We start from the raw sequence: 26,556 nt of genomic DNA, 5'->3' as shown, positions 1-26,556 counted from the left end.
ACAGGATTAGCTTTGATGATTGCTCTCTATTGGTCATTGTCAACTGCTGATGGCTGGCCACTATACTCCTCAGCTTCAAGGGTCTGATCTCCTTTGCAAAACTTCTTGAGCCGCCGCTGCACTATATGTTCCTTAGCAGTTCCTGGGCCAGATTTATTGTTGTGAGTTGTCTCCACTGCTTTAGGACCCATTTTGAACTCAAATAGCTCAAATTTGCTTTTGTCTAACATCATTCCCATATTCTAAAATACATATCAAATAAACAGCAAGTAATGTCATTAGCAGAAAAACATGGAGAAATATACGTTAGAATTATGTATAATATAATCACATGTAAGAATATATTACAATATTAAATGGCAAATTTCAACAATGCAAAAATTGTAATTACTTTCACCAACTTAATAAAATAGCAACTTTCTCAGTGGAGGCTGTTTTTAACTATTTCAAAAATTATCAGAACACAATGTATTCTGTAAAGAGATTAATGGACACAACTTAATGGTCTTGGTATTATTCATTAATGGTTTCATTTAATTTGACCTTTTATACAATCGTCTTCTCTGCTTAATTTCTATAAATAAAGCCCTGCTTATCCTGCCCCCTGCTTATCCTAGAAAAATACTATTTTGTGCAATAACTGGTCACCAAAATTTCTGACAGCAAAACAAGATTGTGTGCATGGAAAATGAAAGTCACTCAGTTGTGTCCGACTCTTTACCTTCCCATGGACTATACAGTCCATGGAATTCTCCAGGCCAGAATACTAGAGTGGGTAGCTTTTCCCTTCTCCAGGGTATCCTCCTAACCCAGAGACTGAACCCAGGTCTCCCTCATTGCAGACAGATTCTTTACCAGCTGAACCACAAAGGAAGCCCATGTTTAATAAATCAGAAAGCCTTAGCTTAAGTTATTATTATCATTATCTTGAGTGATGTGGGTCAATAAGAAGTTGTAGAATTTCCTAAGAGTAACACTTGCAAATGAAAAGATAGCCAATATACCACTATGTTAAGGGATGATGCCGTTTACTGATTTGATCTATATACTTAGAAATACATATCTAAGGTGTTTACTTTGAACACCTTTTATGCCTTTTTAAAATTTTGAATAGCTACATAAACAATATTTTTAAAAAACAATGTTTTTGTAAATACTCAATGGAATGTTAGTTCATCTCTGAAGTCAATGACATAAAATCAAATCTAGAATGTGTACATATTTATTTTTTTATTTATTTAATATTTACGTACTTTTGCTGTGCTGGGTCTTTGTTGCTGTGTACATACTTTCTCTAGTTGCAGAAAGCAGGGGCTACTCTTTGTCGTGGTGTGAGGGCTTCTCATTGCTGTGGCTTCTCTTGTGACATATAGGCTCTAGGCACACAGGCTTCAGTAGTTGCATCACATGGACTTAGTAATTGCTGCTCATGGGCTCCAGAATACAGGCTCTGTAGTTGGTAGTTGGTACACGAGCTTAGTTGCCCTGTGGCATGTGGGATCGTCCCAGACCAGCGATCAAGCCAGTGTCCCCTGCATTGCAAGGCAGATTCTTAACCACTGGACTACCACAAAAGCTGCTAGAATCGTTTTAAATTGAATGGGTATGAAAAGAACATTTTGTAGCATCATGTAGCAGTTGTTGATACTGAAATGACTTATAAAATATTTTAAACTAAATAAACAATTAGGGTGGTGTGTGCTTTCCAGGATTTGTATTGACTGTGCTTTCAGGATTTGAAAAGCAGGCTCTGTTATAGCTCTGTGTAGATGATTATATGCCTGCACTGGTTTATTTCACTAGCTACCTAGTTGTTGCAGGTAACATGCTGCTTTAATGCTAGGTTAGCATAATGATTACACGAGGTCAAGTGTTTAGGTAGAACTGCAAAATACATTGTTAATTATTGTATATTTTGTGTTTTCTGATCTCTGTCCTTCTGTCTTCTCCTACCATACTCCTATTTCTTTTTTCTCTGTTTTCACTTGTTCATAACAATCTGTCCTTGTTTACTCTGACAGAATTGTCTGTTTCCTTTCTTTTTTAATCTTTTGACCTTTCCACTTACAAGAATGAGGGAACAGCTTGTAAGTCATAAAATAAAGCCCTCCAGAGAAAGGACCAAAAGTCTATAAATAGAGAGTCATGATGACTCAGTACCAATTTGACATGTTTTTGTAAATATTAGCCAAGAATTATGTTTATAATTTTACCTGAAGAATTATATGAAGATTCATGAGTTAGAAATTATTATTTTTTAATCTGCATTTCTAATTTCAGCATAAGATAATTTTTTAGATGATTTACAGTATCTGCTTGCCTTTAATTTCTTGGAACTTGATTTCTATTCATATATGTTTCAAACAATGAGGTGATTCTAATTCAGGCAAAAATAAATGATAGGAATATATGGGAGTGAAGTCAGCTACATGAATTTGGGGCAAATTAACCAAATATTCATGTATCTGGCTTTAATTTTCCAAATTTAGAAAATAAAAGTAAAATAAGATAATTTTTAAGAAATTATTACATCTGTATTTTTAATTCTCCTGTAGGTTAAATACTGAGAATATATTTATATTACACATGAAATAAATTTGAAAGTTATAATAAATATAACTTTAATCACAAAAATCATACTTCAAATCACAAAATATTTTTTAAATTAGCTGTATATATATATACCTATGAGTCATAATTCACACTAATTCTAATTGTAATAATTTAATTTGTCCATATGTTCTGATGATCTCTATAACAAATCATCCCAAAACTTAATGGCTTAAAACTATACTTTTATTTTGTTCACAATTTTACAAGTCAGGAATTTGTGAATGATTTAGCTCTGGCAGTTATGATGAGATACTGCTCAGAGCTTTGGTCATCTAAAGACTTCACTAGGCTAGGTATGTAGATGACTCACTCTCAGGATTGAAAGTTGATGCTGCTGATGCTGGGTGTGTCCTTAAGAGGCTGTCAAAGAAAATGAAATGTAGTTTGTACTTTTCAGCATGACTGCTGTGTTCTTTCTATAAGGGAGGAAATTGAGAGGTGCATTCTGAGAGACCATCCTGGAAACTGAAATCTGATCTAGTCCTGAGAATCACACAGAATTACTTCCATTGTATTCACCTGGTCAAGCAAGGCCATAAGACCAACCCGTATCCAAGGAGTGAACATTAGATTCCATCTTTCATTTGGAATAGTAGCAAAGGATTTGTAACCACTTTAATCCACCATATTATAAGTTCCATATTTATGAATGATTATTCAATTAGGAAATCTAGAATTGATTTTAGTCCTAGAATCAGTTATATTTGAGTGAGAAACAAAGGATGCCCTAATTATTCAATTATATATTTTCATAAGTAATATGCATTTAAATTAATGTAAGGTTAATTGGTTACATTAGCCTGTATTAATGGATGTTAATAGCATTATTTTAAAAACCAAGAATATTAAAATCTAGTTAATTGTACACACCAAGAGAATTTCTAACTTAATAGAGCATTCTGTCAAACATGTCCAAGAATTTTGCACAGATAGTGAGAATATTGAGGGAATATTGATTCATCTGAGAGTAGCTTTCATTTAAGTAACTATTGTTTAAAGGTTTCATCTTGTGTGTTAGACAGATACATCTATGAATTTTGCCAAAAGTACATATAACAACTAAAAACAGAACTGTAGGTGGCCAAGATTCATTTGCAAAGTTATTGAAAAAGAAAAGACCTTTATAATGTCTTTGGCTTCTGATGTCATATGATAAATTAAATTTATGTTTATTAATATACATTATTCCTTAAGTAAGTGCAAATGGTATATTAACACTTACCTGATTTAAAGCTGTGAGATTAAGAACTTCTTGAAAAAACCTTCCAGAGCTGGAGGGGAAAAAGTCAGAGAATTGTGTAAAGGCAGCTTGTTTTGGGAAAATAATTTTGTTTACAATTTATATTAGCCACAATATAGGTAAATCTTCATTTTAAATGAATTCATTGACAAAATATCAATTAATATACAAAAATATTGTTGCAAACATTCAGCTAAAAAACAGTAGATTCAGGCTAAGGCTCAAATTCTCTTTCAATAAAGGACTCGCTGCCCAGCTGCAACTCCTGTAGTTAGCTAACTGCCTCCAGCTGAAGTCAAGCTCAACACTGAGTGGTGTCAGATGATCGATTACCAGCAGCAGCTGAGATCTAGCTCACGTGGCAGCTCCCAACCAATGACTGAACAGGGAGTGGGAGGTGGGCCCACCCACTTTCCTTCCACAAGGCATTCTTCTCATAGGCAGTCTTGGAGTTAGAGCTCCTGGGTTAGCTGGTAGAGGATTTGTCAGGTATGAATCCTGGTCCACTGTTCCCCTTCCCCAATTCTGATTCTTCTTTTCTTATCACATAGCTTTATTCTTTAATATATCTTTTAAACCCTTTAGTAAACCTTTGGTACTTTTAGGGTTTCCCTGTTGGCTCAATGGTAACGAATCTGCCAGTGCAAGAGACGCAGGTTCAATCTCTGGGTGGGAAAGATCCCCTGGAGAAGGAAGTGGCAACCCACTCCAGTTTTCTTGCCTGAGAAATCCCATGGGAAGAGGAGCCTGGTAGGCTACAGTCATGGGTTGCAAAAGAGTTGAATATGACTTAGCATTTAAACAACAACAATCCTTAACGCTACCTCAATATTTGTTTCCTAAAAAATAACAACCCTTAACTCTACCTAAATATTTGTTTCCTAGAGAAAAGGTGATAATATTTTATGAAGGGGGTTAGTTCTTCTTAAGTGAAGTATTAGGCAAGACTGGAAATATAAGCTCTGGTGGCTTAGTGGGTAAAGCGTCTGCCTCCAATGAGGGAGACCCGGGTTCGATTCCTGGGTTGGGAAGATACCCTGTAGAAGGAAATGGCAACCCACTCCAGTACTCTTGCCTGGAAAATCACATGGACTGAGAAGCCTGGTAGGCTACAGTCTGTGGGGTCTCAAAGAGTCGACACGACTGAGCAACTTCACTTCACTTGAAGTACTAAGCAGTAGAGTTTTTGTCAGAGTTTATGATCTCCTATTAGCAATCTCTACCATAATGTCCATGGAACTCAAAGAAGTTAGTTAATGAGGAGGAAGCCACAAAGAGAGTTTAGTGAAGTACCCAGAATTTGCCCTTAGATACCTCTGATTCTAAGAGACATGATTTTATTACCTACCTTTAAGCCTGCAATCTTTTTCTTTGCATTTTTGAGAAAGCTAAGCCTTTTTACCATTAACATTGTAACATGTAACATTTAGATTCTGTGAAAGTAAATATTAAAATGATGAATATAAGTTCTATGAAAGCCCATGATTAAGGGAAGAAACAGGGCCACTATGAAATAAAAGTGACAGAGATAATTAGCATCTCCCAGTCAACTGGCTGTCTGAAAATGAAAAGAGGTATTAGTAAATTTAAATCATATTCTGTATTGCTTAGACTAAAAGTAGAAATTAGCACCATAAGAACTATAATAAACAAATACTGTTTTCTCTAATTCATTAGCTGTGTTCTTTCTTGTCAACTCAGATAAAGATCTGCCCAAGTGGGTTAGGGAAACAAGCAAACAACCCTTGAAGTGTTTAGTGTTGTATGAAATGATGGGTGATTTAGACAATGTGAAACATGACTTCATGCTCAAGGGAAACATAAAACGACAAGGGAAAGCTCCCACCCAGAGTGAGGAATAATGTTTGGAATGCCTCCTATATCATGAGAAATTGTGGGCAATAGAAGCATTGCAGCCCAGAGATACGCATGTGTAAAGCAAGAAGACATGAAAGAAACCATGTTCTGCAGCTTTATTCTGTAGGAATGAGCACAGGTTATAAGAAAGTTGGAAGTGAAAACATACCATTCCAGAAATGTGCAAGTAGTTGAGAATGAAAGGCACCATATGTTGTGCTAAAGAGTTTTGACTTCCCCCCACCCCCCCAAAAAGAAATGATTAGCTGTTACATTGAGAAATGATGTAATTAATTCCCATTTAGGAAAACTTCTCTGGCAGATGGGAAAGGTGATAGTCATAGAACCAGTTCAGAGATTTAATGCAGTAAGTCAGATATGAAGCAATGGATACCTAGAGTAAAGCCATGAGAAATAGAAAGGAGTGAGTCCAAGAAATACCCAGAAGATGGAGAACAAAGAATCGGATACCAGACTGGGATCAGATTGTGTATGAGCTGAGAGTATGGGATGCTTTTCTGGCTATTTTTAGAAATAAGATAATGGTAGGAATACATGGAAATAATTTTTGAAATAGGAAGATCATGAAATTTGAGTTGGAATGTCTATAGGATGTTGAGTGTATGCTCAGTAAATAATTATAGTTGTGGGCCGAAGTTTGGAAGATAGGTTGAAATTAAGTATTTGTAAGTGACTTTCCAATGTAGGATAATAGAGGTCACAGATGTGGGTGTACTGTATACATGGAGGCTGTGACTGAGGGTTCATGCAGAGTAACAAGGTTAAATACTCAAAGACAGAGCTCTAATGAAAGGGAAAAAATGTTATAGAGCTATCATTAAAGATAAAGGCCATAATACAGCCATTCATTTGAGAATGAATATTTAATCATAACAGGAAAAAATGATAAAGTATCTCTTTTGAAGTATAATTATTTTTATCCCACTGATTATGTATGCACAAGAATAGGAGGACAGAGTTTAGGATGAATGCCTGATTTCTGTCTTTGTCCAATTTCCCTTTGTCAATTTTGTTATCTATCAGAAAAATGTGCATATATATCCTATATAGCATAATATCTTTGAATACATTAGTTTGTTTTGAAACAGAGTATATTATGGAAAACATCAGATTGTAGAGGAACTTTGCTTTATTAGTTATATGCCGTTACCTCCCACTGCGTGCAACTGACCTTTATTATCAAGAGTGAAGGGAAAGGGCTAAGTCTATTATGCTGTCTCTTTGATGTTTTTATAGGATATAATGAAAGATGAATGCTCAATGCTGAAGCTGCAGCTGAAAGAGAAGGATGAACTAATTTCCCAACTTCAGGAAGAACTGGTAAGTGTGAACGATAGTTGTTCCATCGGTGTATTTTCCTTGCAAGGCTATTTTCTCTAAACAGTTTAACTTATTTATTAACACTTAAATTGTTAGTGTCGTATAAACTGTTGATGATTCAATTTGGTTATAAATTTTATAATCCTACAGTAATGAAGATTTGATGCTCTGAAAAGAGAATGTTTGATAATACGTATTGAACTTTATATTATTGCAGAAATAGATTACTGACCCAGTATTTCCATTGTACCTATCAAAAATTATGAAGACTAAGGCCACATTTTATTTTGTAAAGTGCAAGACTTAAGTCCATACTGCCATACCTAGAGACACAGTCATGTAATATGAAGTAAAGTACTGAGTGATTTTGCAGACAACAGCCAATTTTACTTAAAGGGTACCAAAAATCTGTTATCTAATGAGACTTTATTAATAAAGACATATAAATCCCCAATTATCTAAAAGCTATACACAAACATGATATTGTAGTTCATGTTTTCTGTTTTTTTTTTAAGATGCGACATCACAAATGTATTAAATCATAGTTTTATAACATGAAAGCACATTTGGTAGGTAACAAGAATAGCAGTGGGCATTATTTTTTAAAGTATGTGCTGTCAACAAATATGATATTACATATATGAATAGTATTTTGTAGTATAACACATTTAATCTGGATAGCAATAAAGAATTCTCCAAAACAAAAATGAGAAAGTAATGAGAACTTTAAAAAAAATTTGAATTCTTAAGAATACCAGTAAAATAAAGATATACAATAAGAGGCCCTGACTTATTATCCAAGATCGAGAAAACAAACCCCAGTCAATGATGTTCTTTATGATGATTTAAGATTTGACTACTTTAACAGTGATGTATTATGTAATTATTAAATACAATTAAATGACAAAACAATTTTCTAGACCATCACGCTTCTGAGAACTTTTCTGAGAACATATCAGTGAGATAGCAGACAAATTTAGAGCCTATTTTATTGACCCTTGACAACTGATGACAATTTTACTGACAGTTGACCTTTAGATTGTGGTTTCATGACTGGGATTAATGCTGATCATCAGTCCTATGAGCATATTATTATCACTGCAGAAAATGCATTAACCAGTACTTAAAATAGTAAAAGCGTTACAGACAAAAGGAGCATATCTTATATTACTGGGAATAACCTTTTATAAATCTGTTTATAATATGAACTTTATTACACAAAACATTGCTCTATATAACCTTGTAAGTATATATTATGTGAATCAAGGTTTGAGTTGAAGAAAAACACATATAGACATTTATGAATGGATGCAGAGAACTATGATTTTTAACACAGCACAAAATGTTTGCGCTTTGTCAGAGAATACTTGTTTTGGATAATGAATGGAGAAAAAAGTGTTCATTTTTCCCTGCATGCATTGAAAAGAAAGAAATATACAAGAAATCAGATCTTTATGTGTTGAATGAGATGAAAAGGAAAATGATTACCTCCAGAGCCCTTGTCACATAGCTAGAATTAAAATAATTTAGTACCCCTCCTTCCATAAATGTCCTCTGTTGGTTGATCTAGTAAAATGAGACACAGGTGTTGCTTTTTCTTAAAAAAACAAACAAAAAATAACTTCAATTACTAAAAACTGACTTAGCTTCTAACTAGTTCACCAGAGGGCAGTGTTAACTTTTGAAAATTGTTGTTTCATTAAAGAAACCTGCCTAAATAAAAAAGTGTTTAGATGATTTAGGAATTTAAGGAAGAGGAAACATTGTTAAAAATCATCATTAGAACTGCACTTGGAGCATGGACAAGGTGGCAGTCACATCAAAGTAATATAAGCCACTTGAGTAATATAAGCCATTGACTACCAGGTCCTAGTATTTCTAATTCTGATAAGTAACTTGTGACATTTTGACAAAGTAGACATTTAATTTAACTTTTCAAATTTAAATAGGTAAAGTATAAATTTCAAAACATTTTAGAAACCAGTTTCCTATACCCTGTTACAGTAGTCACAATCTGTAATAATTTGGTTTAGCTTTGTTTATTATGCTTTTCTAATTTCTTAACCACTGCTATTATCATAAGCAGTTTACCTATATATACACAGTATAAATCAAATTTGTATGTAATTATACTAATAAGGAATTTATATTCAAATTAATAATAAAGTTTTATTATTTATATTGTTTATAATCATTTAGTCACATTTTGATATTTTCAGGAGTTTAAAGAAGTTAGAAGCCCTAACTAAAGAGCCTGGGGGCAAAATAAATGTTTTTAAATTACTTTCTAAATTTATTTTTTATTGAGGTAACATTGGTGTATAATAGCTTACATGTTGCATGTGGACAACATTACGTTTCTGCTTCTGTATAGACTGCAGTGTCCTCCCCACCAAAAATTTAGTTTCCATCTGTCACTATACAGTTGATTCTCTGTATCCATTTTTCCCTCTCCAGTAGCTTCTTCACCTCTGGTAACCAACACTATATTTTCTATATCTATATACGTTTTTGTTTGGTGTGTTGCCGCTGCTGCTAAGTCGCTTCAGTCGTGTCCGACTCTGTGTGACGCTATGGACAGCAGCCCACCAGGCTCCTCTGTCCCTGGGATTCCCCAGGCAAGAATACTGGAGTGGGTTGCCATTTCCTTCTCCGTTTGGTGTGTTGGGGTGTGTGTGTGTGTATGTTTTAATTTTGTTTTTTAGTTTTTCGATATTCCACATATATGGAATCATATACTATTTGTGTTCTCTGATTTTTTTTTTTTACTTAGCATAATACTCTCAAGGTCTATGCATGTTATAAATGGCAAGATTTCATCCTTTTTTATGGCCGAGTGATAGTCCGTTGTGTACATATGCCATATCTTCTCTATTCATTCATTGATGGACACTTAGTCTGTTTTCATATCTTGGCTATTGCGAACATAAGGGGAAATTTATCTTTTTGAATTAGTGTTTTCATATTCTTGGGATAAATACCCAAAGTGGTATTACCAAACTCAGGTTTGTTTGCTCACAGCTTGAAAGCTGATAATCTGAGTAGCAAGTGTCACTAGAAAAGAAAGGTGCTATAATCAGAAAAGCGAGCTATCTAGGGAAAAGGTAGAATTGTGTCCTGAGCCCATGGTAGGGAGTTCCTGATTTTTTTTTTTTTTAACTGCTTTGTTTTTCATTCTTTTTATCTAAGAAAAGAATCAACAGGTTAGACAAGGCATAGTGTGAATGCAGAAATTAAGATAAATTGCCTAGTAATCTCATTCCTGTAATTTTATTCTTTTAAGGTTAGAGGGAAATGCAAATAGACAAGCAGGAAAAGGGGCAGAAAAGCTGCTTTCAGGTGGGATAACTGGAGCCTGGTAGTTAATTTTTTTGTGGAATCTCCATTCTATTTTCCATAGTGGCTGCACCAACTTAACATTTTCACTAACAGTTTAGAAAGATCCCCTTTTCTCCACATCCTGTCTACAATGTTATTTCTTGCATTTTTGATAATAACCATTCTAACAGTTATGACATAATAACTTACTGGGGTTTTGATTTGCATTTCCTTGGTAAACAATGATACTAAACTTCTTTTTATGTGCCTATTGGCCACTTGTATGTCTTCTTTGGATAAATGTCTATTCAGCTTCTCTACCAATTATTTTTAATTGGATTGTTTGTTGATATTGAGTTGTATGCTAACCCCGTATTGGTTATATGATTTGTATGCTTCTTCCATTCAGTAGCTTGTCTTTCGTTTTGATGATGGTTTCATTATGTGAAGATTTTTAGTTTGCAGTGCAATTTGCTGATTTTTCTTATTTCTTGATATGTCTCCTTAGGCAAGGAAAAGATATTGCTAGAACTAATGTCAGTGTTTTGCTTATGTTTTCTAGAGTTTGTTGTTTCAGGTCTTACATTCATTTGTTTAATTGTGAGTTTCATGTGGTGTAAGGTAGTGGTTCTAGTTTTTTGTGTGTCTTTTTTTGCTAGTAAAATTTGTTGAAGAGACTATCCTTTGTCCATTGTATGTTCTCTGCTGCTTGTCACAAATTGTGGCCGTACACAAATGGGTTTAATTCTGGGCTCTCAATTCTGTTCCTTTGATCTAAGATTTTTTTTTTTTTTTTCTGCCAGTACCATGCTGTTTTGATTACTATGGCTTTGCATTAGTTTGAAATCAGGGAGTTGGATGACTTCAGCTTTGTTCTTTTTTCTTGAGATTACTTTGGCTATTTGGGGTCATCTTTGGTTCTATGCAAATTTTAGAATTTTTATTTAATGTCTGTGAAATGCCTTTTGGGTTTTGATAGATTGCAATCTATATTGCAGTTTGAATCTGTAGGGTGTTTAAATGTCCATAAAATCTAAAGCAGTGTTGTGCTCAGTCACTCAGTCATGTCCAACTCTTTGAGACCTCATGGACTGTATCCCAGTAGATTCCTCTGTCCATGGAGTGGACAAAATACTGGAGTGGATTAATATTTCCTCCTCCGAGGGGTCTTCCTGACCTGGGGTGGTGGTGAGGGGGGGATCTTCCTGACCCGGGGTGGTGGTGGGGGTCTTCCTGACCTGAGGTGAATGTCAAACTTGTGTCTTCTGAGTCTACTACATTGGCCGGTGGGTTCTTTACCACTGTGCCGTAGGGGAAGCCCCCATGCTACACTTGATCTTAGTCAAAAGGCCAAGAAGTGATGTTAGCTTTTCCAATTCATGAATTCAGAATATCTTTACAGTTGTGTCTTGAATTGCTTTTAATATCTTTGGTGTATTATTCCTATGTGTAGTATCTCCTCTGCTGACTCATTGTTAACATACACAAGTACAAAGGATTTTTGCTCTTGTTCCCTATAATGTTATTGCATTTATTATTCCTGTGTATGTGTGGAATCTTTAGGGTTTTCTGTAAAGAAAAGTCATATCACCTATAAAATGGCAATTTCACTTCTTCCTTTCTTGTTTGGATGTGTTTATTTTTTCTTTCCTAATTGCTCTGACTAGATTCAATAATATGTTGAATAAGCGTTAGTGAGAATAGTCATACTTGGATTATTCTGGATTTTAGAGGAATAGCTTCAGTTTTTCAGCGTTGAGTATAATGTTAGCTGTGGACTTGTCATGTATGCCCTTTATTGTTTTGAAATATGTTCCTTCTATAATCTCTTTATTGAAAGTTTTTTCTCATAAATGTATAATGAAATTTTGTCAAATGCTTTTCTTCATCTGCTGAGATGATACGGCTTTTAGCATTTTCTAAATGCAGTGTATCATTTAAGTTTAGTTTTTCTTTAGTGGAAGTTAAACTGCATCTCTGTGATCCTTCTAATGTATTGTTGTGTTTGGGTTGCTAATATTTTGTTGAGGACTTTTACATCTATGTCCATTGGAGATACTGGTCTATAACATTTTTGTCTGTCTGATATTAATATCATTTGGTAACATGAATTAGGTTGAATTCCTTTTCAAAGTTTTTTTTTTTTGTGGGGGAAGGGTTTTAGATGGATATGTATTAAATCTTTTAATGTTTGATAGAATTCAGCTGTGAAGTTGTATAGTCCTGGGTTTTTGATTTTTGGGGAGGTTTTTGATTACAGTTTCAACTTCTGTACTAGTGATCAGTCTATATATTTCCATTTCTTTATGATTCATTCCTGGTTATATGATTCTAAGAATGTGTTCACTTATTTTAGATAGCCTTTTATATTTCTGAGATATCTTAAAGCTTCTCCTCTTTTCTGATTGCATTCTTTCTTCTCTTGCTTTCTTTCTCAATGGCTTTAGCTACATGTTTGTAAATTTTTTCAAATAACCAGTTCTGAGTTTGAATCTTTCGTATTGTCACTTTAGTTTCTATGTCATTCATTTTCACTCTGGTCTTTATTTCCTTCCTTCCACACGTTTGGGGCTTTATTTGTTCTTTTTCTAGTTCCTTTAGTTACTTTTCTTGTTTAGAGATTTTTCTTGTTTCTTGATGTAGACCTATATTACTATGAGCTTCTCTCTTATCATTTTTGCTGCAACTCATAGATATTGGCATGCTGTGTTTCATTTTCATTGTCTTCAGATATTTTTATTTTTCCTTGATTTCCTCATTGACCCAACAGTTGTTCTGTAGCATGTTTTTCAGTCTTCTTTTATTTATGACTTTTCTAGACTTTTTCTTATAATTGATTTTTAGTTTCATAGCATTGTAATTGGAAAAGATGCTGTATTTCAATATTAAATTAATTAACCTGTGTCTCGACATGTAGTCTTATCCTTGAAGATTCCATATATGGTTGAAGAATGTGTATTCTGCTGAATTTAGATGGAATGTTCTGTTTAAATCTATCAAACTGAATTAGTCTGACATTTAAGGCTGTTGTTTTCTTGTTGATTGGATGACCTATCCATTGATGTGAGTGAGGTGTCTAAAGTCCCCTCGTACTATTGTGTTGCTGTAAATTGCTCTTTAAAACGTCCGTGTGTAATTCTTATACATATTTTAGCTCATATATAGAGTGCATATATATTATTTGTTACATCTTCTTGATGAATTGTCCCCTTTATTATTAGGTATTGTCCATTTTTTTCTTTCATTACCCTTTTTGTCTTGAAGTCTATTTTATCTGAGTGTAGCTTTTATTGCTTTCTTTTGACTGGCAATTACTTGGAGTATCATCGTTGATTTTCACTTTGAGCCTGTTTGTCACTGGAGGTGAGATGTCTTCTGGAGGCAGCATATATTTGGGTCTCATTTTTTAATCTATTTAGCCACTCTGTTTTGAGTTCAGTCTATGTGCACTTAGGATGATTATTGAGGACTTAATACTGCCATTTATTTTATTTTATTTTTTCTGGTTGCTCTATATCTGCTTGCTTATGTTTTTCTGTATGACCTAGTTTGATTTTCTATGTGTTTTTCTCCATTCTGTATATTTTGTTTCATGTCTCTGCCCTAAATTTGTTTTCTGGTTACCATGAGGTTTGTATAAAATATCTCGGAGATAAAACCGTCCTTTTTCTTCTAATAGCATCTTTCTTTGGCCATGTGAATTCCGTCCTTTCCCTCTTCCTCTTTTGTGTTTGTGTTGTCTCAAATTATCCTTCTTTTAATGTTGTGAGTTTATTACCAAATTGAAGTAGCTGTTTTTCCCCTTATAACCTTTTAGTATTTGAAAACCTACTCTGATGAGAGTTGCAGTTTTCTGATTCTGTCACCTTTCTCAGAGTTGTGTGTGCATTTTGCCTTTTTGTTTGTGGTAGAAGAGCTCCTTTAAGCAGATGTAAAACGGGTTTAGTGGTGAACTCCCACAGCTGTTGTCTGGGGGGGTCTTTAATTCTCTTTTATATCTGAATGATAACTTTTCGGAATATTTTTGGCTGCCAGTTTTTATCTTTCAATATTTTGAGTATGTCATTTCACTCCTTCCTGGCTTGTAGAATTACTGCTGAGAAGTCTGCTGATAGAATAATGTGGATACTTTTGTAAGAAACCTTTTTCCTTTATTCTCTGATTGCCTTTAATTTATTTTTCTTTGTTACTGACTGCTGACAATTTAAATATAGTGTATCCTGGGAAAGGTCTTTTTGTATTGAGGTAATTAGGTGTTCTCTTAACTTCACGGGCTTGTATTAATACTTCCAGTTCCTTCTCTAGTTTTAGAAAGTTATCAGCTAGTACTTCTTTAAACTCTAATCATTTCTCCTTCTGGATACCCATTACCCTAGTATTTTCCCTTCCTAATGGAGTCAACTCTTACACAGCTTCCTCATTTAAAAAAAAAAAATCTTAATTCTTTCCTCATGTAAGCTGTGTGCTCACATGATTTTTATTGAGTGTATGCACACGGAGTTGAGGAGACAGAGAAATGGTCTGTAACTTTTCTTTCTTCTTATAAGAGCATTGGGCTTCCTAGGTGCAGAGTGGTTTAAGAATCCACCTGCCAGTGTGGGAGATATATGATACATGGCTTTGATCCCATGGTTGGGAAGATCCTTGGAGTAAGAAATGGTAACCTGCTCCAATATTTTTACCTGGAAAATTCCCTAGACAAGGAGACTTGCAAGCTATAGTCCATGGGGCTGCAAAGTGCTGGACACAACTATGCGTGCAGCACGTAAGGGTACCAATCCCATCATGAGGACCCAGCCTTCATGACCATGTCTAAGCTCAAGAATCTCATAAACACCCTCATCTCCAAATACCATTAAACTGGGTGTTTGGGTTTCACTAAATAAATCTGAGAGAGATAACATTTAGTCCATAGCCTGTATGGTTTGTGTCAATGTCTATTTAATATTAGCAAATAAAAATGTAGACAGAGAATTCTATTTATTTTTCTACATTAAATGTGCATTTCAAACATTGTTCTTTCTCTGCTCTGTTCCACTGGTTCAGTTTTTCTATCTGGGTAGGCAGACCTTACAAAACACAAATATACTTAAAAACTCAATTTTGATTTTAGATTTATATATTGACATTTGAGCAAGTATTCACTAAATTTCTAACATGAGTGTATTGTATAGTTATACTTCAGTTTATCCCTTTCTATTCTTTTTACAAAGAAACCAAAAAAAGTGGCTTAAGATGTTTGAAAATTATTGCCCCTGAAAATTTGTATCCTTTACATCAGTGAGACTTCCTGACTTTTTAATTTAAAACAGATGATCATTTGTACATTTTAGGGTTTCTTAGGGGATATGAAGTACTAGAGTATCAGTATTCTAGGGTTGTATATGAGGTAGGACGAGTAATTGTAGAAAATGAGCAATATAGTTTTGGGGAGAAATTTTCGTCATGATAAACAGGAAGGAACTAATTATTACATGTCCACAGACTACTGGAATAAGTCGAATAGGATTTGAAATTATATTAATGTTAAGAGCATTCTCTCACTGAATGAAATATTTCAAATGTTTTTACTTCCTTCTCTTCCCTCCCCTAGAAACTTATATGCATTTTGCTGAGCTTGTTGAGGGCTTAGTGATTTTAGTTCCTTTAGTTGGTTTTCCTTTGAAACACTTTTCTTTCAAAATAATTATTTGTGGCATACTTACAAATCCTTAACAACAGTGTTTTCTGTCAAATTACATATAGCATAAGGTTTATTATTACAGATCACTGTTTCCATTCCTGATCATTCTCCATTTTATGGTCTCTTTTGATTCATTTATGGATTGATTAGAATCCTTTCCCAGGTATTAAGATGGGATATTAAAGATGTAGTCTCTAAGTCTTTGAATATCTCTTTACTAACGGTTAGGAAGTGTGCTGCTATAGAGACTTTTATCCTCCCCCTACACCCAACCCAGTTTGTATATTGAAGTCCTACTTCAATGTGACAGTATTCGGGGAATGCTTTTAGGAGGTAATTAGGTTAAGTGAAGGCAATAAAGGTAGAATCCTAATTCAGTAGTATAAACAGCCCTGTAAGAAGAAGAAAGGGAAATTTTCGTGTCCATGCACAGATCCTGAGAACAGCCGTATAAGCATACAGAAATAAGGCAGCCAACTGCCATTCAGAAAGAGCTCTTACTAGAATCTGACCATACTGGCACCCTCACCTTAGACTAATCAGCCTCCAGAACTATGACAAATTTATTTTTTTGCTTTTTAACCCACTCAGTCTATGTTTTGTTGTAGCAGCCTGAGCTAAGACAGATAACATATCTAAGTATATTATTTTTTAGGTCTTGTTTCTTTTTCCTTGGTAAATAACATTTCATATTTTTAACTCAGATGCTTCCCAAGACATTTTTTCTATGGTTTATCTAGGTATGTGGCATTTTTTTTTTTCTGACTGTTTTTCAGTATACCTATTCAACTCATTCAAGTCTTCCTTCAAATTATAGACTTTTTTTCCTCGTGAAACCAATTTCCATATTTGGTCTCAAAGATGTATCCTTTAGGACCCTGCCCTTTTTCTCTTGGTGTTGAAGTGTTTTGTCTTTAGCTGAGATTCCTTCCACTAATATTCTGATTGACTAATTTGATTATCAATAGTGATGACACTTCTGTAATCTCGTAAACGTTCACATTCAGATGCTTTAGATTATGTACTGTTGACTGTTACATTATGTTCATTTGCTACGTCTTATAACATTTCTGCTGCACATGAAGTGGCCTGTCCTTCATATTATGCTTCCTAGTCCTGTGAAGATCCACTGTTATTTGCTTTTACTTTTTTCTCTTTTCATGCTCAGTACAAAGGTAAAATTTTGGAAAACACTCTAAATGGCCAAAGGCCCAATAGAATCTCCTCCTGCTGGCTATGGACAGCAAACAATTTAAAGGATATGTGTCACTGGTTTTCTTTCGTGACATTGTGAGGTTTCCTCGGTTACATATATTAAAACACTGTTGTGCAATCTGAGTTGCTGCTCTGCAGTTTTCCCAAGGAAAGCATCTTGTGGATACTCCAGAGATGAGGAAACAGTAAAGTATTGCCCTTCTGGTAGGGTTGGATATTTTCCATCAGTACTGTTGTCTCCAGAACCTTTTGATTTCTCATTGTTGCTCAGGAATGTTAGCTGCTAGTCTCATTGGTTGCAGTTCAGTCAAGAGGAGAACAAAGTCTTGAGCCTTCTTTCTTCTCCCAACATCCAAACATGTGGGAGAACCTGAATTCCCCCACATGTCTCTGTGAGCTTTACTTTCCTCCCCAGCCTCTGATTCAGCTTACGGATTAGTGTCAACTTCAGAGAAGATGATGTCAGAGAATTGTGTTCAGGATACTGTTTCCTCTTGAGACTATCTTCATGCATCCTCTGAACAAACCCAAAATACCTGAATTATGTACTCTTCCCCTCTATAATTTACCTCTCACCAAGAGTTCAGTGGCTGCCACATTTCATGAAGCCCCAGGACATGTACCAGGTATGGTAAACTTTACTTTGGATTAGGAGATGAATAGAGCAAAGGAGGAATTTCTTCAAATCATCTTTCTGCAAGCTTACTTTTCTTTACTTGAAGGGAAGAGTGAATAAATGTAGTGAAATTAAATATCAGGATACAAGTACATAAACTCATTGCCTCTGTAACTAAATGTAGCTTTTTTTATTTTTTCTGGCCTGAATATTTCAATTGTCAAATAATACCATAATATTAAACATAGAAAAAAAAAAACCTGACTATTCACCAATGTAAATTTGGTAAATTAATATATATTTACATGGCTATATTGTCAAATTAAGTGGTAGGAATTATATGATAAGATGATATAATGTAGGTACAAAGAACATACAATAATTATCTTTAGGTAATATGAGTATTCAGTTTCTATTTTGAACTTTGAGCCTTCATTTTAATGACAAATTGATATTTTACAATCAGAAAAAAAATCAAACATCTCTTTAGAAAAGAAAAATTTGGGTAGAGTTTAGTGGTTCTCATCCTGTGATTTTTGTGGTTTGGAATGTCTTAGTCTGCTCAAGCTGCCATAACAAAATATCATAAACTGAGTGGCTTAAACAACAGATATTTATTAGTTCAGTGTTTGGAGTTTCCTTCCTGGCTTATGTCTTCACAAGTCTTTCCTTGGTACATGCATAGAGAGCAAGGATAGGGTGGGGAGGGGAAGGGCAGAGATCTCTTGTGATTCTTCCTCTTTTGTAAGAACACTGATCGCATCATGAGGAACTCAAGCTTATGACCTAACCTAAGCCTAATAACTTCTCAAAGTCCCCGCTTCCAAATACAATCACATTAGTGGTTAGGACTGCAACATATGAGTTTGGTGGGGGGGTGGGAGGAACATATACACTTAGTCCGTAATAAGAGAAAATGGGTATCAGTGAAGTCTTATGGAATTCAACCCCTTCATCACAACCACTTAATGACAGCAGTTACAGATTTACTGTTTTTTGACTATCATAATTCTCTATCAGATTCTAGTTAACATAATGTCACATCTGAGAATAAAATCAATCACAAAACCCAATAACCTGGACAGGATGACTGCTGAGGGCTACTGTGAATAATTAGATTAGAGTAGGAAATGAAATGGTGTGACATAAACTTCACTGAGAATTTTTCAACATGCTGATTGAGCAGGATATTAATTAATTGAAGGCATGGAAAGAACATCCATCAGAGTGAAAACTGAGTTTGTTTTAAATATAATATTTGGTTATATATGAATTATGTTGATTTATATTGTGGAATATATTGAACTTTTTAATATTAAAAATACCCCCCCACCCAATTCAGCTCAAAGATCTGGGAATTTGATAAATTTACAATTAAGGTATTTAATGCATAAGTATAAGTTTAGACCAAAAGTCTAAACATATGGCTGAAAATGAAAATCCTTAATCAGGATCAATTATAATAATGAAAACATTAAAATAATTGCATATTAATCTTGTTTAACTTAATTATTTAATGATACAGAGCAAAGAAATATTTTTCTCACTTAACAGTAAGTTTTGAATTTCTAAAGCTGTTTAGTGAAGATCATGTTGAAGAATACATTGTAATTTTAGTATGAAGTTGAGGAACACTGTAAATGTTACCTTCTTGTGCCTAAAATAAATCAGAGAAAAGAAAAGAAAGTGAAGTCGCTCAGTCGTGTCTGACTCTTTGTGACCCCCATGGATTGTAGCCTACCAGGCTTCTCCATCCGTAGGATTTTCCAGGCAAGAGTACTGAAGTGGGTTGCCATTTCCTTCTCCAGGGGATCTTCCAAACACAGGGATCAAACCTGGGTCTCCCGCATTGAAGGGAGGCGCTTTTACCATCTGAGCCACCAGGGAAGATATAAATCAGAGAAATATATCATATAAACATTGATGGTGCAGTGTAGCCTTGTGTCTTGTGAGGACAGATTTCCTTGTGAATTGTTATTAATCTTGTAACTGGTTTGAGAAACCTTATAAATGGTTTGTACATTGTGGCTGAAAAGTGTCCCCCACGTATCAGAATTGAAGAAAGTATATTTGGTATATATAGGGTTTCCCTGGGGCTCAGAGGTTAAAGCATCTGCCTCCAATACGGGAGACCTGGGTTTGATCCCTGGGTCGGGAAGATCCCCTGGAGAAGGAAATGGTAACCCACTCCAGTATTCTTGCCTGGAGAATCCCATGGACAGAGAAGCCTGGTAGGCTACAGTCCACAGGGTCACAAAGAGTCGGACACGAAATTCATTCAAAGTATTTTTAAGTAAGTTGAAGATAATTTACAAATAAAAATGGTAGTTGGTGCTAAAAATGAAGAGTGATATTTAATTGTCCTAATTAGAATTGCTATACCATGCTACAAATTTACTGCTTTGTTTTGCCAGTAATTCGGATTCCTATTATGACAGCAAATACTAAATGAAGTCATATGTATATTAGACAGTAAATTATATATAATTTATGAGTCTAAATATTTATAACCTACCATTTCAAACTCTCCTGTTTCAAAACTTATTCATTTTCTAGCTGACTAAAATTAAAAGCATCAAATGCTGCTTTATACAGTATGTTTTTTTTTTTAAACTATATATTTCTATTAAAAAAAGCCAGTTTAATCGGTCATCCAAAAGCATAAAGTGTTATGGGCAGTAAAATTTTTACTAAGAATACACTTTAATACAAATGTCATTAAAACAATAAAGAGTAAGACAAAATGAAAATACTTTGCCTTCATAATCTTTGCCTGTTTACCAACTTAGCTTTCACTGTCTTCTTGCGAGTATTAAATATTATCGGTTGCTTTAACTCCCCCATGATTCTAGGCCAATCAGTAAGGGAGTGCATTGACTGTGGAATATTTAGAACAATAATAAAACTGACTAAAAGTGTTATATATGTAATATTACCACATGCCAACATTCTAAAAGTGTCAATAAGACCACTCTCTGAAAAGTTTTTATAGATCTGAATTCTAATTTGGTAACGACAAGTTATGGTTGAGTTTTACATTTTACACACACACACATTTTTTTTCAATTATTACATTTTATTTTTAATCCTTTCATAAGCATTGTAGTTTTATTTCTTTATTATTTTATTATTGGCTGTACTGGGTCTTCATTGTGAGGGCTTTGGCATTGCCTTTCTTTGGGATTGGAATGAAAACTGACCTTTTTTGTTCTGGGGTCACTGCAGAATTTACCAAATTTGCTGCTGTATTGAGTGCAGCATTTTCACAGCATATCTTTTAGAATTTGAAATAGCTCAGCTGGAATTTCATCACCTGCACTAGCTTTGTTCCTACTGATGTTTCTTAAGGCTCCCTTGACTTTGCACTCTAGGAAGCCTGGCTATAGGTGAGCAATTACACCATTGTGGTTCAGTTCAGTTCAGTCGCTCAGTCGTGTCCATCTCTTTGTGACCCCATGAATGGCATCACATCTGGCCTCCCTGTCCATCACCAACTCCCCGAGTCCACCCAAACCCAGGTCCATTGAGTCAGTGATGCCATACAACCATCTCATGCTCTGCTGTCCCCTTCTCCTCCTGCCCTCAATCTTTACCAGCATCAGGGTCTTTTCAAATGAGTCAGCTCTTCACATCAGGTGGCCAAAATATTGGAGTTTCAGCTTCAGCATCAGTCATTCCAATGAACACCCAGGACTGATCTCCTTTAGGATGGACTGGTTGGATCTCCTTGCAGTCCAAGGGACTCTCAAGAGTCTTCTCCAACACTGCAGCTCAAAAGCATCAATTCTTCTGTGCTCAGCTTTCTTTATAGTCCAACTCTCAAATTCATACATGGCCGCTGGAAAAGCCATAGCCTTGATTAGACAGACCTTTGTTGACAAAATAATGTCTCTGCTTTTTAATATGCTGTCTAGGTTGGTCATAACTTTTCTTCTGAGGAGTAAGCGTCTTTTAATTTCATGGCTGCAGTCACCATCTGCAGTGATTTTGGAGCCCAGAAAAATAAAGTCAGCCACTGTTTCCCCATCTATTTGCCATGAAGTGATGGGACCGGATGCCATGATGTTAGTTTTCTGAATGTTGAGCTTTAAGCCAATTTTTTCATTCTTCTCTCACTTTCATCAAGAGGCTCTTTAATTCTTCTTCACTTTCTGGTTATCAGGGTCTTTAAGGTCTTTTCTGTATAGTTCTTCTGTGTATTCTTGCCACCTCTTCTTAATATCTTCTGCTTCTGTTAGGTCTGTACAATTTCTGTCCTTTATTGTGCCCATCTTTGCATGAAATGTTCCCTCGGTATCTCTAATTTTCTTGAAGAGATCTCTAGTCTTTCCCATTCTGTTGTTTTCCTCTGTCTTTGCACTGATACTGAGGAAGGTTTTCTCATCTTTCCTTGCTATTCTTTGAAACTCTGCATTCAGATGGATATATTTTCCTTTTTCTCCTTTGCTTCTATTCACAGCTATTCATAAGGCCTCCTCAGACAACCATTTTGGCTTTTTTAAATTTCTTTTCTTGGGGTTGGTTTTGATCACTGCCTCCTGTACAGTGTTATGAACCTCAGTCCATAGTTCTTCAGGCACTTTGTCTGTCAGATCTAATCCCTTGAATCTATTTTTCACTTCCACATTATAATCGTAAGGGGTTTGATTTAAGTCATACCTGAATGGCCTAGTGGTTCTCCTTACTTTCCTCAATTTAAGTCTGATTTTGGCAATATGGAGTTCATGATCTGAGTCACAGTGAGCTCTCAGTCTTGTTTTTGCTGACTACATAGAGCTTCTCCATCTTCCACTGCCAAGAATATAATCAATCTGATTTTGGTATTAATCTGGTGATGTCCATGTGTAGAGTCATCTCTTGTGTTATTGGAAGAGAGTGTTTGCTATGACCAGTGCATTCTCTGAGTAAAACTGTTAGCCTTTGCCCTGCTTCATTCTGTACTCCAAGGGAAAACTTGCCTGTTATTCCAGGTATCTTTTGAATTCCTGCTTTTGCATTCTAGTCTCCAATGATGAGTCTTCATTTCTTCTAAGGGATCCTTGCCCACAGTGGTAGATATAGTGATCATCTGAATTAAATTCACCCATTCCAATTCATTTTAGTTCACTGATTCCTAAAATGTCAATGTTTACTCTTGTTATCTCCTGTTTGACCACTTCAATTCACTTTAATTTACGGACCTAACATTCCAGGTTCCCATGCAATATTGTTCTTCATAGCATCAGACTTGACTTTCACACTAGCAGACACATCCGCAACTGGGCCTTGTTTCCACTTTGGCTCAGTCCCCTCCTTCTTTCTGGAGCTCTTTCTTCACTCTTCTTCATTAGCATATTTAATTTCAGTGTCATATCTTTTGGCCCTTCATACTGTTCATGGGATCCTCAAGGCAAGAATGCTGAAGTGGTTTGCCATTCCCTTTTTCAGTGGACCACGTTTTGTCAGAACTCTCCAACATGACCCATCAGTCTTAGGTGGCCATACATGGCATGGCTCAGAGTTTCATTCAGTTAGACAAGGCTGTGATTCATGTGATCAGTTTGGTTAGTTTTCTGCATTTATGGTTTTCATTCTGTCTGGCCACTGATGGATAAGGATAAGAGACTCAAGGAAGCTTCCTGATGGGAGTTACTGGCTGTGGGGCAAACTGATTCTTGCTCTGGTGATCAGGGCCATGCTCAGTAAATCTTTAATCCAATTTTCTGTTAACTGGTGGGGCTGCATTCCCTCATTGTAGTTTGGCCTGAGGCCAAGCTATGGTAGGGGTAACAGAGGTAATGGCAACCTCCTTGGAAAGGACTTAGGCCAGCATGCTGCAGCTCCCAGGACTGATGTATTCAGTACCACCCTGCCCACCCCCCCGCCCCGCCCGCCACATGATAACCCTGTGCAGGGTGCCCGACCCAGTATGGTTGGAGAAGGGCTTTGCAGTATAGACTGGTGGTCAGGACTTTACTGAGGAGGGATCCCTTGTCTATAGACCTTATGTCCAATGGTAAGTCTTCCTACTCTGGGGCATATCTCTGAGACTGAGAATCCACAAAGTTTATAATTTGGACTTCTGTATAGTGGCCATCCTGATTGGCTGTCCAGAGCAGTGTGGAGGCTGCCAAGGACTGGAGTGAAGGGGGTGAGTACATAGAAAGGAAAATCCTTGGAGAAATTGGAGTTGGGCACTATGAAAGATGGCATAGGCTTCAAGGCTCTGAGACCATCAGGCAGAGAAATTCTCATAGATTTCTGGACATAGAAGTGAGGTGAGAGACTGGACAGCAGAAGAACACCAAATCCTTTGCCCTATCTTCCTGGCACTCAAGATAGAATTGGGAATCATCTGACAATTTTGTCTGACACAGCACCAAGTTTGACAGTGGTGGGTACACAGTTTAGGAATGATATCTAGGAATTCATTCCTAGAAGAGTGTGGAGATAAGAAGTGAGAAAGAGACTTTGTTGTGCCGGTGAGGTAGAAAAGAAAACTGTAGTGGAGAGTTCCATACAGAACAGTGCGAGAGCAAGAGAGAGACAGAGACCCCTTGGGCTTCTGCTTGGTCAGGAATCATGTTTCCACCACATCCCAGAACTGCTGTCCCCTGCATTACAAGGCTGATCTCTAACCACTGGGACCACCAAAGAAGCCCGACATTGGCGGATTCCTGTCAATGTATGGCAAAACCAATACAGTATTGTAAAGCAAAATAAAGTAAAAATAACAATAAAAAAAATAAAAATGAAATTAATATTAAAAAAATAAAAAATAAATGAAAGTTAATTTGGAGAACTTTTAGTTATAGAGTTGAAACACACACCAATATAAAGAGTTCATTTTGTGCTTCAAGCTCAGTTTGTGTTTCTAATACTTGTGGTACTACATATTATATTCAACCGTAAATTGATGGCAAGCAATGAGAACAGTTACTGTAAAGACAAAAAAAAATGGACCTTGAGTTAATACATCAATTCTGACATTTAATGTAACCATTTGGAAGTTTTACTCAAGAGCTACATAGATTGAGAACTGAGAATATATTTTTTCGAAAATACTTGTACATTTTAGTTCTACACCAAATATTTTACTGAATTGTATTTGAAGATTTAACTCAACTCTATTTTTAAGTAATTTATGTTTCATTTTAGTATTCTTAAAACTGATGCTAATAAATGGCTCAGATGGTAAAGAATCTGCCTACAGTGCAGGACACCCGGGTTCAATCTCTGGGTTGGAAAGATCCCCTGGAGAAGGGAATGGTTACCCACTCCATTATTTTTGCCTGGAGAATTCTATGGACCTAGCAGGCTAATGGGGTGACAGACCTTCACTTTCAAAAAGTCACAGCAGGGCAGGATTTAGTAGTTACCTAAATTGTATCTTTGCAAATGCTTATTAAACTACATTATGTTTCTTAACACTTCTAAACATCATGTCTACAAAATTCAATGCAACTATATTTTAACTAGCTGCATTTTTTTCTGGTCATTACTAATACTCATTTTATATCATGATCGTTACTTAAAAGCAAACTCTTAGTGAAGAGGCTTTTAAAAAATCTGTTGCATGTCTCCAATATAGTAGCATTGACCTAAAACATAAATTGCCAGTATTTCTTCAACAAAAACAAGTTTATTAGGGATCAGCAAAGAATTACAACTTGGGGTGTGCATTGATGGCAGCCAAGTGCAAGTACCCCCACAGCAAAGAGGGGAGACCTCTTTTAAAGATGGGGAGGAGGAGTAAACAGTGAGTTGATTGGAAGAATTCAGAGTTGAAATTGTAGTGGCTTTTCATAGGCTGAATTGTTAGTCTGTGATTGGCTGGGTTCTTCCCAAAAAGAGCTTTCTGTTGGGCTGTGCTCTGGTGGTACATCGTGAGAGCTCCCTCTTCTTCCCTCCCAATTCTGTTTCAATTGAGTTTTCTGTTCATTACTTTCTATAGTAAATATATCCATCCCTGAGTTTAACACTTCTTCCTCCTGCAAGCTAAAGACTAACTTGGAAGCCAGATCACTTAAAAAGTTTTGAAAAGTTAGATATCAAACCTTCTTTATTCTAATTGAAAGCAAATATTGAAAATTATATTGTTACTTGAGTGTAGGTAAACATAATTAATTTTCTCCAGACGTTTAAAATGTCGTTTACTTTATTTAAATGTAAGCCAGGCTTTCATTTGTTAACATTTAAATAGAAAAATATGGGGCTTCTTAAAGGGCCTTTTAGAATTGATGAATTTTTGAAAATGAAAGCAATTGAAGAATGGAAAATACAGCATTATATGTAATCAGATCACTACACATAATAAAAAGAGGGGCCAAAAATAAGAGACTAAGTAATACATATGGCTAAATAGCACTTTATCAAGAATCTGCAGAGAAAAGTCATTTTGATTAGGTGTTAAAACATAGAACTCAAATTGAATAAAATTTTATGCTCTTGAAGCTTTAATAGCAGAATAATTCCTACTTGATAAGATTTTTTTTCATGCAAAAAGAGTATTCCTCCTATCCTGAATTCATCTTAAAAGTAATTCCCCACTTGCTCTATATTCTATTGTAGCTTATGGTATTATTTCATGCCAGTCATTTTAAGATAGAATATTACAGGTCCATGGATGATTTACATAAGTCCAGACAGCTGTAAGTACTTTTAAATCCTCTTTCTTGCTCATATTTAGGAAAC

General features: G+C 35.5%; 1 protein-coding gene across 2 annotated transcripts in view; it reads left to right on the top strand.

Annotated features, from left to right (window-relative positions):
* CCSER1 (coiled-coil serine rich protein 1) overlaps nt 1-26,556 on the top strand; it is a 1,276,721-nt gene that overhangs the window by 507,482 nt on the left and 742,683 nt on the right. For both annotated transcript variants that reach the window (XM_068975615.1, XM_068975616.1), the window contains exon 7: nt 6,968-7,051. In XM_068975615.1, the coding sequence (XP_068831716.1) occupies nt 6,968-7,051 (84 nt within the window). The remainder of the gene's footprint in view (nt 1-6,967; nt 7,052-26,556) is intronic.

This window comes from Capricornis sumatraensis, chromosome 7 (assembly GCF_032405125.1).
Source record: "Capricornis sumatraensis isolate serow.1 chromosome 7, serow.2, whole genome shotgun sequence".
In the NCBI taxonomy this organism is placed as follows: Eukaryota; Metazoa; Chordata; class Mammalia; order Artiodactyla; family Bovidae; genus Capricornis; species Capricornis sumatraensis.
The sequence above is the reverse complement of the archived record's forward strand: the minus strand, read 5'-3'. Positions and strand labels throughout refer to the sequence as shown.